General features: G+C 44.7%; 1 protein-coding gene across 1 annotated transcript in view; it reads left to right on the top strand.

Annotated features, from left to right (window-relative positions):
* TANGO6 (transport and golgi organization 6 homolog) overlaps nt 1-16,898 on the top strand; it is a 189,609-nt gene extending 172,711 nt beyond the window's left edge. The window contains exon 18 of the mRNA XM_045890837.2: nt 16,499-16,898. Coding sequence (XP_045746793.1) covers nt 16,499-16,675 — 177 coding nt within the window. The 3' untranslated portion in view covers nt 16,676-16,898. The remainder of the gene's footprint in view (nt 1-16,498) is intronic.
* The last annotated feature ends 79 nt before the right edge of the window (nt 16,899-16,977 follow it).

Below are 16,977 nucleotides of genomic sequence, written 5' to 3'. Positions count from 1 at the left end.
ACACACACACCACCATAGATATACTATTTATGTACTCTCTATATAGCAGTGTGTGTGTGTATCTGTCAAAATTTTAACACATGTATTTCCTTTAATTCCTCCTGTCTGGGCAGAGGTTTCTGCCATAATTCCAGCCAACCCAGCAACGGAGGCAGCTGCATTCATTTTATCCTTTCATTTTCTTAAAGAACGCATGTTGATAGCTTACAACTCTCTCTGTCTTCAGAATTGCACTTTGTATACACATGTTTAAGAACAAATTTTTAAAATATTTTGGAAAAAAGATGCAGTGCCAATTTGTGGATCAAAAATGATTTTGATGGATGCCTGGCTGGCTCGGTCGCTGGAGCATGTGACTCTTGATCTCAGGGTTGTGGGTTTGAGCTCCATTTTGGGTATAGAGATTACTTAAAAATAAATTTTTTTTTTTTTTTAAGATTTTCTTTCTTTATTTGTCAGAGAGAGAGAGCACAAGCAGGGGGAGCAGCAGGCAGAGGGAGAAGCAGGCTCCCTGCCGAGCAAGGAGCCTGATGTGGGACTCGATCCCAGGACCCTGGGATCATGACCTGAGCCAAAGGCAGATGCTTAACTGACTGAGCCACCCAGGCATCCCTTAAAAATAAAATCTTAAAATGATTTTGACCCTATCCCCTTTCTGGAAAATAAAAACCTGATTGTTGATAGTTAAGAAAATTCCAAGAAGTGTAATAGGTTATATCCAAATCACCTCACCCTTGTTCCTGGCACTTAGATTTTTCCCAAGCACTGTTGTTACTTTCGAAACCATGGCATAACTCTTAGTCTCCTACCCACTGTTTTTTCCTAACCTCCCACACTACTGCATCCTGGCTGCTTATTAGAGTCACCTGGAGAGCATAAAAATCATAAAAATAAATTAAAACTTTTTTTAAAGTCCTGAGTCCCAGCCCCTGTGATTCTGATTCTTAGGTGTGAGGTGGGGGCCCAGCCATGTTAAACATTCTCCAGGGGACTGTTACGTGCAGCAAGGGTAAAGAATCCCTACACTAGAAAGATGGTGTTGCACAGAGGCAAAGTCTGGGCTTTGTAGCCAAGCTTTGGTGTGGGTGGCGGGAGGTCCTTTCTCTGGTCTAGTCCATGCCATGTACATATTAGTGCATAATGCAAAGCCCACCAGGGCCTCTGATGTGTCAGTGACTGGTTTTCTCTGGCCTTTGGTCTAATTCTCTAACCTTTTGTTCCTGAAGCATCTTGCACAGAGCCTAGAATTCCATTGAGCAGATGCCCTCAGGAGAGTGACCTGTCCTTCCTCTCTGGGCGACTCAAGCTAGACCTGAAGCTGGGTGACCTGGCTGAGCCTGGGGTGATGTGGGATGTCCTAAAGCAAACTGGTGGCCCAAAGGAGAGCCAAACCTTACAGTCAGCCAGGAGCCCAGTTACGGCTCCCCTCCTCCCTGCCCAGGCTCCATCCAAATAAACAGCGTTGATGGTGCAGGGAAAAGGTCACATTTTCTCCACAGCTTCCTCTTGCATGTTGGATTTGCTAGTAACTGCACATGTTTAAAAGCAGAGTTTGCAGAGTGAGACTTCACAGATGCAGGTTTGAATTCTAGCTGTGTCCTTGAGCAAATCACTGAAACCATTCTAAGTCCCCTTCCCCTAATTTGTTTGTTTGGGTTTTTGTTTGTTTAAGTAGGCTCCACATTGGAGCCCAATGCGGGGCTTGAACTCATGACTCCAAGATCAAGACCTGAGCTGAGATCAAGAGTTGGGAGCTCAACCGACTGAGTCACCAGGCGCCCCTACCCTCCCCTAACTTGTAAACTGGGCCTAATAACACCTACCTCATAGGATTAAAGGAGATAATGTGTGCGAAGGGCTTAGCACAGTGACTGAAACATAGTAAACACGTAGTGAGCCTTCTGCAGGCACAGTCTAATCCCACGTGGGAGGCATTAGGCACCGGGAGGGGACAGGCCGGGGCTCCCTCAGCAGGGTGTCTGCACGGAGGGCCTCCAGGGCCAGGAAAGTGGAGCCCTTTCCCCACACGAGGTCACGGAGTACAGTTGGAAAGCTGGGACTGTAATCGCCTTTTAAGGACAAAGCTCCCGATCTCCTCTCCCACAAGCCGCAGCCTGCTGCCTTTGCACACACTCCGGCCATTTTTCCTGCCTTCTTTGTTCTATTTCCGTGCCTGTGGGGGTGAAGGAAAGCTGCTGCCTTCCTCAGGTTGCTATTTAGAGACCTTCTGAAAGACGCGGCCGCGGTTGCTCCTAGCGCCCAGCAGTGCGGCTCCTGGCCCTGGCGGCCCCCTCCACGCCCCGGGCGGCATGCCTCCGCCTGAGGTAGCCCAGGGGCACGCAGTAGGTGTTGTGTAGCTAAGTCCCGTCGCCTACTTTTTGTCTAGGACTCCTGAGCTGTCACCCCTACCAGGGGTTAACACAAGCACTGGCCGTCTTGCTCTTTGTCCCTCAACTGCCAACCTGCGTACGTACCTGTAGCATTTTGGGCACTTGACCAGTTAAAATTTTTCTCCTTATTCTTCACTGAAAATCGCGCGTGATACTCCCTGCATCCCCATCCCACCCCTTCTCCAATTTGCACTCGAGAGACCCTCCCCGTTTAACAGCCAGACCCAATCTAGAAAGGGTAAAAATGCCATTTATCTCTAGGTCTAGCAGAGAAAAATACTTTAGAAATAAAAAGGGTTTTGAAAAGCTCAGTAGCCTCTGGTTAATCATAATGCTACCCTGAACTTCAGCATGTTTGAGATTCTCTGTCAGGCATGGATAGAAATCTCTTAGACATTAGTAATCCCGTCTTTCTTTGCCGACCTTCCCCTCACTTTCAGTGATGTGTCTCAAAAGCCCAGACTTTCTATTTGAATTAGCCCTAATTTCTTTTTCATACACCAATCAAAGTGAAGGTTTGGGTTTTATCAGTAAAGCATTTATTCTTCTTGAGGCCAGAGCTCCCTGAATGAGGTCCAAATTGTCTACCTCCATTATGCTTCTCCAATGTATTTGTTTCCTGCCCATTATCTTAGAGAGGCTGCTTGCCTCCAAGACCTCAGAGCCTGGCTTCTGTCTGCTTGCCCTGCAGAGTGCTTTCTGGTGCCCCCAGCCCTGCGGAATAGCGCGGTCAGTGTTCCCAGTCGTCTGGGACCCGCGCTGGCCCCGCTTCTGCACTCAGACTGCCTTAAATCTCTTTACCTCCTCTTACATCTTTTCTTCTAATTCCTCTCCATTTATTCGTCTTCCTGACATCTTTGTTGTGGGCCTCTGCTCTCTTTCATTTTCAGAGCCATGCCTTTCCCCTCATTTTCTTGGCCCCGTGGTGGTAAACCCAATTATTTCAATGTCAGAGTAATAATAGCAACCATACTTTGAATTATATATCCCTTGGCTTATCATAGTAGAGTACTCTCACACGAATTATCTCTTTTGATCCCACAATCAACTTGTAAGGTAGGCAGTGTGCTTTCTGCTTTCCACTTCGGCAGAGGGAAAATAATAACCACTTGGAGGGGCAGAATAGCGTAGTAGTTAATAAAGAACTTTGGGCCCAAGCAACGCTTGGAGTTTGAATCCTGGCTCTGCCTGTTACTAGCTGTGTGGCCTGGGGCAAACTGGAGATAATAATGGTACCTCCCTCGTTGTGTTGTGAGGATTAAGTGAGTGTAGATAAAATGCCTAGAACCATACCTGGCACATAACAGGTTTTATGTAAGGATTAGCTATTGTTATTAGACATTCACTTATTTATTTGTCAAAAATTTACTACACGCCAGAGCTGCTCCACGCCAGGCTCTGTCCTAGGCCTCACTGAGAGAAGAGTAACAAGAAGGACACGGAGATTACAGTACTTGTCGGGGAGACTGACAAACCCTCCACTTATTTAGCACTTACCATATGCAAGTCTTTGTGCTTGGATCTTTATAGACATTGACTCTCATTCTTACAACAACCTTAAAAGGAGGCAGTGTTATCCCCATTTTACAGTTGAGATCACTGGGGTTCTGAGAACTGAAGTCGTTTGCTCCAGATTCCCTGGCTAGTGATTGGGAGCATCATCATCCACCTTACCCAGTTCACCTGCCTCCGGGCCATTAGGTTTAGCTCTGCAGGTCTGTCTCCCTGCTCTGGAGGTGAGCTCCTGAAGGATGGACACAGGTACTCGTTACCCAGAATGCTTAGCAGAGGGGCACCTGGGTGGCTCAGTTGTTAAGCGTCTGCCCTCAGCTCAGGTAATGATCTCAGGGTCCTGGGATCGAGCCCCGCATCGGGCTCCCTGCTTAGTGGGGAGTCTGCTTCTCCCTCTCCCCCTGCCTCTGCTTGTGTTCCCTCTCTTGCTGTGTCTCTCTCTGTCAAATAAATAAAATCTTTAAAAGAAAAAAACAAGAATGCTTAGCAGAGCCTCCTGCACATGGTTTGGGAAAAGGTGGCTGAGTTGTGCTCTGCTGATGATCCTTGACTCTCTGTACTTAGTCCCATCTGTCCACTCTCACTGCCCTCAGCCAACAAGTCAATCACTCATCTTAACACCAAGGCACAGTGGTCAAAATGAGGACCCTTAGTAGTTGGCCTGTGGCTTCCTGACAGATTCCTACTACACCGAATGCTTTATTCTAACATGTTGTAAACAGAACTAGTTGGATTCTGGGGTCTCCTCCTCTTCTGGGCCCCAGTCTAGAGAATCTTTTTGCCTGCCAGGCCGGTTTCCACCAGTAACTCCAGTCGTGGCCCCCTTGTTCTCCTGTCTGCCCCTACCTTTTATTTCAACGTCTAACTTCCCTGGTTCTGTCCTTGTGCCCAATATTTATTAGCCACAAAGAAGCCACAACTGGTGGGTGATAGGATTGGACAGAATTGAGCCTGCTTTCTTTCTGATCTTTTTTGCCTCATGTGTTGGTTTTATGGGAAGATTGAATTTCTAAGTACAGTTAGTGTATGGTGGCATTTAACTTTTTTATCCTTTTGTATTTAGCAGTCCGTTTTCCCCTTAAATATGAAGAAATTATAGATGGAAAATCCTCTGCTAGATAGCATCTTTGTAGAGTTTTTATTTCTGTAAATGTCTTACTTGTGACCATTCGTGTTGTATCTTATCGATCCCACGTGGTAAGAGAAGAATAGCAATTTCATCCACCTAATTTCTATTTGTAAAATCACCTTGAAGTATAAATGACTTTTAAAATACTAAAATAGCCGCCTGGCTGGCTCAGTCAGAAGAGCAAGAACATGTAACTCTTAATCTTGGGGTCATGAGTTCGAGCCCCATGTTGGGTGTAGAAATTACTTAAAAATAAATAAATGAAACTTAAAAAAAAATAAAAAATAAAATACTGAAATAATTTTTGAAAACTGTAAATGCATCTGCTAATTACTCAATGTCTTTACTAATGGAGCTTGTGTTAGGTAGTTTTTGACTAGAGACCTTTTTTCATTCCTCTTTCAGATATTCTGGGCTGTGGTTATATTGTTTTTGTGATCATGTGGTTATATTGCTTTTATAATCAAATAAATAAATACATTTAGGAATTAAAAAGAAGAAAGACATTTGCTATTTATTTCTTCTTTTGATCTCAACTCATAGATATAACAACCACTTCTAGGATGTTCCAGGTCAAGCTCATTGAAAGAGTCAAACACTGTTTTCCTGCTTTCCCATTGAAAGTGCACCTGTGTGCCCAAGGCAGTCTTTTGCTCACACCATTTCCTTATTAGTATGGCCTGCCTCATCCGGTCTTTTCTAAGCCACATCTAACCCTAAAGACTGCCCTTGTCCCTGAAGCATCAGCTGTGTGTTCAAAGAAAGGATCTGTACCTGGGGGAGAAGAGGGGGAGTGTGTGTGTGTGTGTGTGTGTGTGTTGTAGAGGCCACTTTTAGGCAACAGGCTTGAGCACTGGATACCTGAGTAAGGGAAAAGGGCCCACAGTGACCACTGGGCTGAATGCAAGCAGGCTCATTAGCCGACCCACCTCAAAATATCCATAAGCCCTAGGTGGCCAGTGGGCTACTTAGAACCTGGCCCAGGTACCACAAAAGGGAAATCCCATACATTCCCATACCTCCTCACTTCCCCGCCTTAACAACGGCACAACCACCCCCCTCCCGACTCTTAGCAGACAGTCTCTCCTTTGCTGTCCTGCCCATGGCTCCCTTGCAGTATATTCAGTAAACTTCTGGCTCCTTTGTTCTGCCTTGGGTGAATTCTTTCACCACCTGCATGTGGGCCTCCACCCAATCGGGTCCCATTGTGTTGTGCGCCTGGGTGTACTTGTGTGTGTCTGTGTGTGTGTGTGTTGCATGTGAGCTCTAAATTCTTTTAAGAAAACACCTGAACCCCACCCCTTTCCAAAGACTTTTCAGACTAAGAATCTGAGTACTTGCCTACGATATCCGTGGTCTCTGGGTGGCTCAGTGGTTAAGCGTCTGGCTTCGGCTCAGGTCATGATCTCAGGGTCCTGGGATGAGCCCCACATCAGGCTCTCTGCTCAGCAGGAAGCCTGCTTCTCCCTTTCCCACTCCCCCTGCTTGTGTTTCCTCTCTCGCTGTCTCTCTCTGTCAAATAAAAAAGCTTAAGGGTGCCTGGGTGGCTCATTTGGTTAAGCGACTGCCTACGGCTCAGGTCATGATCCTGGAGTCCCAGGTTCGAGTCCCACATCGGGCTCCCTGCTCAGCGGGAGTCTGCTTCTCCCTCTGACCCTCCCCCTCTCATGCTCTCTCTCTCTCAAATAAATAAATAAAAGCTTAAAAAAAAAAAAGATATCCCTGGCCTAAGAACTTCTCAGATGGTGAAAATGTTTCTTTCAACCACCAGTTACAAAAAGCTAAGCCAGATCCTCTGGATGAGATGCACCCATCCCCACTCACACCTGTACTCCCTATGCCTTTCCCTGGAGTCCTTGGGCCTCGATGCAGAGGGTGGGGGATGAAGAGCAGGTGTGTTGAACTCTTAATGAAAGGTTTCCTCCATGGGATTGCCTACATCCTGCCCACCACAGTGGCTCCTGTGAGTAACTTTACCTTTGAACTCTCCTGTATTCAACCCCTGATCCGTGGGATTTGGTGACAATCCCCGGCTGGCAGGAAGCTTTGATCCTTGGGGAGTCCAGAGGAAGTCCTTGTGATGTGTGGGATCCCCAGTGTTACAGGGATTGGGAAGAAGCCTTTCCAGGATGGGTTGCTAAAATAGACCCATTAATTAAGAAGGAGCCTTTGCCTAACACTCAGTTACCCAAAAAAGGAGATCCGGTAAGTGATAACAAGGAGCTCAGCGCCCTCGAGTATGAAGTGGTGTTTGAACAAGCATTATTGTTATTTTAAGGACAGAGCAGTGCCAAGGGGACAATTCCTACCCACACCAGGAAGGAGCAGAGGATCTTAACAGAACAGAATGCCTTAGAACCTCCCTTTTTAACAAGTAAAAGCTAACCTTATTTTGAATGTTAGAAGGCTCTAGCAAAAATTCTCAAAGCTATTTCTGAGTAGGTGAAAGATTCCTCTAGAAGAAGAAAAAAGATTACCTTGTAATAAACAGTGGGAACTCTAGAATTTCTCTGTAAGAGACACTTTGGGCTGAACGCCATTGGAAAGAGTGTCAGGAGACTTGTCTTTAAATTATGTTCACGTAGGGGCGCCTGGGTGGCTCAGTCGTTAAGCGTCTGCCTTCGGCTCGGGTCATGATCCCAGAGTCCTGGGATCGAGCCCCGCATCGGGCTCCCTGCTCGGCGGGAGGCCTGTTTCTCCCTCTTCCATTCCCCCCTGCTTGTGTTCCTGCTCTCGCTGTCTCTCTGTCAAATAAATAAATAAAACCTTAAAAAAAAAATTATGTTCACGTAATAAGCAGGCCAGGTTTGCTTAGAATCTGCATTTATTTGAGGTGGCTTGAAGCTGAGGGGACTTGCTAAGGCTTCCCCGAGCCACTCCGTGGTGCCACCCTTTTGTTTACAAATAAAAGTCAGAGCGAAGCCCCTATCTGTGAAATGTTCTCCCTCCACCCATCTCGACAGGCAGAAATCACTTCCGTTGCTTCCACAGAAGTGTGGAGCTTATCACTTAGAGAGGCGATCATACTGTCTGGGGGGGGGTGGGGGGGGTGCGTGCGTGTGGTGCGTGCGTGTGTGTGTGTGTGTGTGTGTCTGCCTGCCTCCCCGCTAGGCTGTAGCTGCCAGAGGGTAGAGTTCGTGCATTATTCATCCTTTCATCACCAGCACACTGCCTGGGCACGAAGTAGGCCCTTAACAGTGATTATCGGATGAGTGAGTAATCATGAGGCAGTAGCTCTAGGGAGTCATCCTCTTCCAGCAACCATCTCTCCTTTTCACACTGCCAGCCTCGAGGAAAGAGAGGTTACCAAAGGGCGGTGGGGATCGTGCCCCCCGCCTCCCCCAGTCTGCACACGTCAGTGCTAGGAGACCCACTGCCATTCCATCTCAGCAGCTCCCTGAGAAAACCCAGAAACAGCTGCTCCACATTTGGGCAGCATCTCTGTGAGCTTTGCCCACAGTATCCGGGCACTTTAGGTGGCGACACTAGGCAAGGAGCAGTGAGAGTTGTCTGCAGAGCCATCTGTGTAATATGTGGGGGTTCCAGTGCAGAACGAAAAGGTGGGATACCTGGCTCAGAAAAATCAGGAAAACATGCTGTTAATGGTATATGTATAGAAAGTTTTTTCCTTTCTTTCACAATTTTTCTCTCCCTCAATTTGTCATTTTTGTATTATTCGCCGTTAATGTTCTAAGTAGAGAAAAAATTTTAACATTTTTTTTTTTTTTTAAGATTTTATTCATTTAACAGAGAGAGCACAAGCAAGGGAAGTGGCAAAGGGAGAGGGAGAAGCCAACTCCTCAGTGAGCAGGGAGCTGACTCGGTTTTTGCTCAGTTCATGGTCTCAGGGTCGTGAGATCAAGCCCTCCATTGGGCTCCACACTCAGCACAGAGTCTGCTTGGGATTGTTTTCCCCTCCCTCTCCTTCCCCCTGTTCCTCCCCTGCACCCCCATTCCAGTGTGTGTGCACACTTTCTCTCTCTCTCAAATAAATAAATAAAATCTTTAAAAAAAAAAAGAGCATTTAACCCATGTGGAATCACAAAAATTAAACAAATTATATTCTGTAGCTTATACACACATACATATTTCCTTCTCAGCAGAACAGTGGAAGCTGCACAAAACTAGCTCAACTGCTTTTATTTTTCTTCTTGATACGTGCACATTCTGTCAACGCTCTTTACCTTCAGTTTACTGGTGAATAACAAAGGACTGAAAGGAACAAAGAACTGTGTGTTGTCCTGTTTCCTGTATATCATCAATTTCAGAGTAAATGGCTGGCTCAACATGAAGGATATTATAGGGTACTTTACTCATCCATGTTTCTTAGAAAGCCATTGTCTTCGGGCGCCTGGGTGGCTCAGTTGGTTAAGCGACTGCCTTCGGCTCAGGTCATGATCCTGGAGTCCCTGGATCGAGTCCCGCATCGGGCTCCCTGCTCGGCGAGGAGCCTGCTTCTCCCTCTAACCCTCCCCCCTCTCATGTACTCTCTCTCTCTCTCTCATTCTCGCTCTCTCAAATAAATAAATAAATCTTAAAAAAAAAAAAAAAAAAAAAAGAAAGCCATTGTCTTCTTTCTGTGTTTGAAGCAGGTTCTGGTTCCAGTGGAAAATGTGGCCTCTCGGGGCTGTCCGTGTCTCCGTGTGCTCAGTCCTGAATATAACAAACATGCTGCCCTTCTTCTGGCTTCAAGTCTTGCTGAACTCCTGCCCATTGTGCGTCCCTCAGAGTTCTCTGCTCCTGGGGCATGGCAGATGCTAAGTGCAGGATGCACCGGCCGAGAATGGTGGGCACACATGTTGGGCATATCTCATCTGCTCACACTGACGCTCCTTTGTCCCACTGTACTTCCCTTAAAAAATACAAATCCAAAGATACAATTATTAAGAATTTTAAGACAACCATAGCAGATCATTGAACCAAGCATGTGGCCCTCTTGACTGGGGGACCTAATGTGACTGCTCAGGTCACACACCCAGGAAGCGAGCCTGAGCCTGGTTGTCTGGCACTGTTCCAATAGATGTTCTTCGAATTTTTAGTTTTTACTGAGTGAGAAACTGGCCAGGAGTAGCATGCATATGTACGTGCCTTCTTCCATTCAGAAATTTTTTAGGTATTTGCCATGTACCAGTCACTATATAAGGTATTGGGACTACACCAGAATGAACAAGGCAAGATATGGCCTCTGGCCTCAGTGTCAATAGTACATGTCATCTAGTGAGGAAAACACACTTTTATTTACACAATAAATATTTAAATTACAACTGTGGTACGAGTTACAAACAGAACTACAGGTAGGGTACAAAGACTTACCTAGATGGGAGTTAGAGAAGGCATCCCTGAGGAAGAGGTATTTTAGGCTGAGGGTGAGTAGGAGTTGCAGGGTGAAGAGGAGGTGAAATAGTCTTCCAGGCTGAGGGAACAGCATATGCAAAGGCCTTGTGCTGAGAAGGAGCTTTGCTCAAAGAAAGAAAGAAGGTCCGCCCCACCTGCACCTGGAACACGGGACAAGAGGGAGACAGGCAAGTTGCCTGGGGGGCTTGTTTTATGTGCCCCTTCTCGCCTACCTTCCTCTTTCCACTCCCCAACACCCATGCTGTTCAAGAATAGCAGAAGATGGAAAAGGCTTTTTCTCTATTCTTTAGCAAGTCCAAGATATATGATGCTACATGCTTAGCATACTTGTGTGGAAAGCTCAGGGGACTTCAGGCCCAGTTCCTGTACAGTTGACCCTTGAGCAATGCAAGGGTTAGGGATGCCCACACCCCACTCCCACCCCAATGCAGTCAAAACTCTACGTGTAACTTTTTTTTTTTTTTTAAGATTTTATTTATTTATTTGACAGAGAAACAGCGAGAGAGGAAACACAAGCAGGGGGAGTGGGAGAGGGAGAAGCAGGCTTCCTGCGGAGCAGGGAGCCCGATGCAGGGCTCGATGCCAGGACTCTGGGATCATGACCTGAGCCAAAGGCAGATGCTTAACGACTGAGCCACCCAGGCGCCCCTCCACGCATAACTTTTGACTCCCCAGAAGCTTAACTACTGATAGCCTACTGTTGGCCAGAAGCCTTACTGATAACATAAGGGGTCTATTAATATATCTATTAATATATATTCTATATGTTATATATATTACATACTGTGTTCTTAAAGTAGGTTAGAGTAAAGGAAATGTTCGTAAGAAAATCATAAGGAAGAGAAAATATATTTACAGTACTGTATTTGTCAAAAATATCACACATAAATAGACCCATACAGTGCAGACCTTTGTTTTTCAAGAGTCAACTGTACTTTGTTACCCACCGAATTAAGCATTTCCTATCATTTCTGCTCCCCATCTCCAGTTCACTTCCTGTTCCTAAAATGTAACCTCTGTTTCCTGTAACCTCTCTTTATACTCTCTCTGTGCTCTGTTAGGACACTTACTGTATTTGTTCTGTATTCTTTATTTATGTGTATGACTTACCATCCCTACCAGACAGTGAGCCTTTAAAGTCAGGTTCTGTATCTCTTCTACCTATTAAATGGCCTTATGGAAAACCCTTGCCTAGTAGTTAATTCAGTTAATCAAAAAGCTTATTTATTCTTTAGTAGGTAATATGTTCATAAAATACAATATTAAAAACGTACAAGAGGGGCACCTGGGTGGCTCATTCGTTAAGCGTCTGCCTTCAGCTCAGGTCATGATCCCAGGGTCCTGGGATCGAGTCCCACATCGGGCTCCCTGCTCGGCGGGAAGCCTGCTTCTCCCTCTCCCACTCCCCCTGCTTGTGTTCCCTCTCTCGCTGTGTCTCTCTCTGTCAAATAAATAAAATAAAATCTTTAAAAAAAAAAAAGGTACAAGAGTATATAATTCTCCCCTCTCCAGTTACCTTCCCTGGAGGCAGCCAGTTTTTGGGGGTTTTTTTTAAAGATTTTATTTATTTATTTGACAGAGCACAAGCAGGGAAAGTGGGAGAGGGAGAGGCAGGCTTCCCGCTAAGCAGGGAGCCTGATGTGGGGCTTGATCCCAGGACCCTGGGATCATGACCTGAGCCAAAGGCAGATGCTTAACCGACTGAGCCACCCAGGTGTCCCAGGCAACCAGTTTTTTAATATTTTTTTTTTCAGAGACAGTCCATGTTTATAGCACATAGGCTATAATATATATTTATTACAAGGTTTCTATGAAAAGCCACAAAAGTGAAAAAATGGATGAATGTCTACATTCTCCTATTTCTTTTTTTCTGATCTTCCTCCTTTTTGGAAATTATACATTGGCATAGACTTCAGGGTACAGCCAATGCTTGAAGTTCCAAAGCACAGAAAGGGGCTCCCGGCTGGCTCAGTCAGTAGAGCATGTGACTCTTGCTCTCAGGGTCATGAGTTCAAGCCCCACATTGGTCATGGAGCCTACTTTAAAAAAAAATGATAAAATAAAAAATAAAACAATCCTTAAAAATAAATAAAGTGGCGAGAGAAAGTCTTAGAGACCATTTGAACCAGTTATTGTCAGAGATGCCGCATATAGTGACATAAACCCAACAGGATTCATGTTAGGTGGCACTATTAATAAATAGAAACAATACAACATAGCAGAGTGCTTAAGATTATAGGCCCTCTTCTAAGCAAAATACAAAATCCAGAAACCATAAAGGAAAAATTAATAAATTTAACTACATCGGGGCGCCTGAGTGGCTCAGTCGTTGGGCGTCTTCCTTCGGCTCAGGTCATGATCCCGGGGTCCTGGGATCGAGCCCCACATTGGGCTCCCTGCTAGGCGGGAAGCCTGCTTCTCCCTCTCCCACTCCCCCTGCTTGTGTTCCCTCTCTCGCTGTGTCTCTCTCTGTCAAATAAATAAAATATTTTTTTAAATAAATAAATAAATAAATTTAACTACATCAAAAGTGGAAATTTCTCCCCTGGAAAAAAAATTTCACAAAGAAAAAATGCCAACTATGACAAACAACATTTGCGGCTTATATAATAAATAATAGACCTTTTTTTTAATATATAAAGAGCTCTTACAAATCAGTAAGGTAAAGTTCAGTTACACATACCAGAAACAATATGTAGTTTATTTATTAGATGCAAATTAGAAACAGCATGATGTTATTTTTCACTTAGCAGATAAGCAAAGATAAACAATTTACAGTACCTAGCACTGACAAGAATATAATGTCATGTGGAGATGTAGATTATTGCAACTCTCTGGCCACATCTGTCACAATTTCATGTGTGCATTACCTTTTGACCTAGAGATTCCATTTCTAGATATTTGTCCTATAGATACACTTGTTCATGTCTGCAAAGACAGAAAGGCAGAGTGTTTATTGCAGCAATATTTGCAATATCAAAAGGTAAAAAAATGAGTTTCATTGGCAGATAAATTGTGTGACATGAATCCTATGCAGGCATTTTTTAGAAAGTATTTCTGTATGTGCCAAATATACAAAAGATCTTCAAAATATGATAAGTCAGTGGGGATGATGGCATATAACAGCATAAAATATAATTCTGTGGTTTTAAAGCGGGGGGGGAGAAGGCACATACATATGTATGCTTATAAATACCTAGAACATTTCTCAATTAAGCATGATATCCTCTGAGAAAGGAAACTAAGAGCCTGGAGTAGAAGAGAGACTTTTTTTTTTTTAAGTAGGCTTCACGCCCAGTGTGGAGTCCAGCGCAGGGCTTGAACTCACGACCTTGAGATCAAGACCTGAGCCGACATCAAGAGTCAGACACTTCAGGACTTCAAGCTCTATTACAAAGCTGTCATCATCAAGACAGCATGGTACTGGCACAAAAACAGACACATAGATCAATGGAACAGAATAGAGAGCCCAGAAATGGACCCTCAACTCTATGGTCAAATAATCTTCGACAAAGCAGGAAAGAATATCCAATGGAAAAAAGACCGTCTCTTCAACAAATGGTGTTGGGAAAATTGGACAGCCACATGCAGAAGAATGAAACTGGACCATTTCCTCACACCACACACAAAAATAGATTCAAAATGGATGAAAGACCTCAATGTGAGACAGGACTCCATCAAAATCCTTGAGGATAACACAGGCAGAAACCTCTTCGACCTCAGCCGCAGCAACTTCTTCCTAGACACATCGCCAAAGGCAAGGGAAGCAAGGGCAAAAATGAATTATTGGGACTTCATCAAGATAAAAAGCTTTTGCACAGCAAAGGAAACAGTCAACAAAACCAAAAGACAACCGACAGAATGGGAGAAGATATTTGTAAATGATGTATCAGATAAAGGTCTAGTATCCAAAAATCTATGAAGAATTTATCAAATCCAACACCCAAAGAACAAATAATCCAATCAAGAAATGGGCAGAAGACATGAACAGACATTTCTGCAAAGAAGACATCCAAGTGGCCAACAGACACATGAAAAAGTGCTCAACATCACTTGGCACCAGGGAAATACAAATCGAAACCACAATGAGATACCACCTCACACAGTCAGAATGGCTAAAATTAACAAGTCAGGAAACGACAGATGTTGGCGAGGATGCGGAGAAAGGGGAACCCTCCTACACTGTTGGTGGGAATGCAAGCTGGTGCAGCCACTCTGGAAATGGAGGTTCCTCAAAAAGTTGAAAATAGAGCTACCCTACGACCCAGCAATTGCACTACTGGGTATTTACCCCAAAGATACAAATGTAGTGATCTGAAGGGGCACATGCACCCACATGTTTATAGCAGCAATGTTCACAATAGCCAAACTATGGAAAGAACCTAGATGTCCATCGAAAGATGAATGGATAAAGAACACGTGGTATGTATATACAATGGAATATTATGCAGCCATCAGAAAATGAAATCTTACCATTTGCAGTGACGTGGATGGAACTAGAGGGTATTATGCTAAGCGAAATAAGTCAGTCAGAGAAAGACAAGTATCATTCTCACTGATATGTGGAATTTGAGAAACAAGGCAGAGGATCATAGGGGAAGAGAGGAAAAAATGAAACAAGACGAAACCAGAGAGGGAGACAAACCATAAGAGACTCTTAATCTCAGGAAACAAACTGAGGGTTGCTGGAGTGGAGGGGGGTCGGGGGATGGGGTGTCTGTGTGATGGACAATGGGGAGGGTATGTGCTATGGTGAGTGCTGTGAATTGTTTAAGACTGATGAATCACAGACCTGTACCCCTGAAATTTATCAAACTCAACACCCAAACTTGTTTAAGACTGATGAATCACAGACCTGTACCCCAAATTTATCAAACTCAACGCCAAATAATACATTATATGTTAATTAAAAAATTAAAAAAAAAAAGAGTCGGACACTTCACCGACTGAGCCACCCAGGCCCCCCTCCCTGAGACTTATTTCTTAATGTGTACTTTTTTCTACTGTATTACCTTTTCAGTAAAAATAAACAAATAAGAACACAGGCTCTGGATGTTTAAAATCTGGCTCCCCCATATTTTTAGCTGAGTAATCTTGGGATGTTATGTAACCCTCTAATCTTCTACATTTTCATCTGTAAAATGGGGCTAATATCTTTCTCATAAAAATTGGGTAATATATGAAAAATACTTCATACAGTACCTGAGGCAAAAATAGTAGCTTTTGAGGCAAAGAGCCCTAGACCAGAAGTAATTTCACAAGGAGCCGCAGACAAGTCATGTGACCCCCTGTGACCTAGAGTCTTCAGTCTCTAGTTTGGCCAGCTGATCCCTAAGGCCTCTTACTTGAGTTTACCTGTTCTTTTGAAACCTGTTTCCTGCTAAAAGTTGTAACTGCAAAGCCAGGAGGATTTTGGAGGAAATGAGGAGCTCTGGGGAGTAGGTGCTTTGGCACCCTCCCAGTTCCATACCAGAGCCTAAGATGAGAGGATTGGAAGTGAAAGATGGGTATGGCTCTATCTACAGAGCCCTCCCTTGTTTCCTGTTGCAACCTTGCAGTTGAAAAATAAAATTATAGTGACTTGAAGAAGGGCATGGAGATGGAACTGGGGTGGAAAATTTTTGAAGCAGTGGCAAGGAAAAGCATGCTTGCTGAAGAGATAGCCTTCTGGATCTCATAAGATAGATGTCTGCAGATGGGTGTCCACAGAGGGCTTTGTGGGACCTAGAGAGGAAGGTGCTGGTAATTATGCTCTATCTGGGCACCGTGGGTCACCCTATCCGGGCACCATGACCTGTCTGTGGTCCTGAGTTCTGTGCCATGCTTTGGGACTGAACGAAGGGGCCTGGGATCTCTACTTTGGTCTGGGGATAAAAGGGAGTAGCAGCCCCCAAGGCCAGTATAGTGAGGTGTCAGGGGTCACGAGAAACCCAAAAGGAAGCCTATCTCAGTACAGCTACCCTCCTTCCATCTGAGAAGGCCATGCATAATCTTCTTCAGGGAGCCTGTGAGTTTCCTCACAGAACTTCTCAGGAAGGAGACGGTAGATAGGTCGTTCTGAGAAATTTTGGCACAGTACACAGATCTTCATGACGCTGTCTCTCTCATACAGGTGCTGAGGGATGTCCTCAAGGATCTCTACCACCTGCTGAAATACGTGGTGCGCTTGGAGCCTGATGACGTGGCCAAGCTCCATGCCCAGCTGGCCCTTGAAGAGCTGGATGAGATAATGAGAAATTTCCTCTTCCCACCACAGAAGCTGGAGAAAAAGATTGTGGTTCTGCCATAGACCTGGCTCAGAGGACATCAAGGAGGGATGGCTTTATGTCTCTGGCCGTTTGCGTCTTCAGGCTGACCTTCCTAAAGCATCTATTTAGCCATCCTGCACCCGGCCTGAAGCATGTGTCCTTCGAAGACAAAAGATTACAAATCTCATTTATCTACACATTTTTCACTGTCCTATAGCATTTAGAGAAAGAAGTCTACTTGATGGAAGTATATTTTTAACACGACTGGTAGAATTTGACTAACGGACCTTTCTTTTCTTGTCACTTGAACTGAAGAGGTTGATCACCCTCCTGAGTGGTACAT

This window comes from Mirounga angustirostris, unplaced genomic scaffold (genome assembly GCF_029215605.1).
Source record: "Mirounga angustirostris isolate CCGP_5_RB_7025 unplaced genomic scaffold, mMirAng1.0.hap1 SCAF_16, whole genome shotgun sequence".
In the NCBI taxonomy this organism is placed as follows: Eukaryota; Metazoa; Chordata; class Mammalia; order Carnivora; family Phocidae; genus Mirounga; species Mirounga angustirostris.
This window is presented reverse-complemented; position numbering and strand designations above follow the sequence as displayed.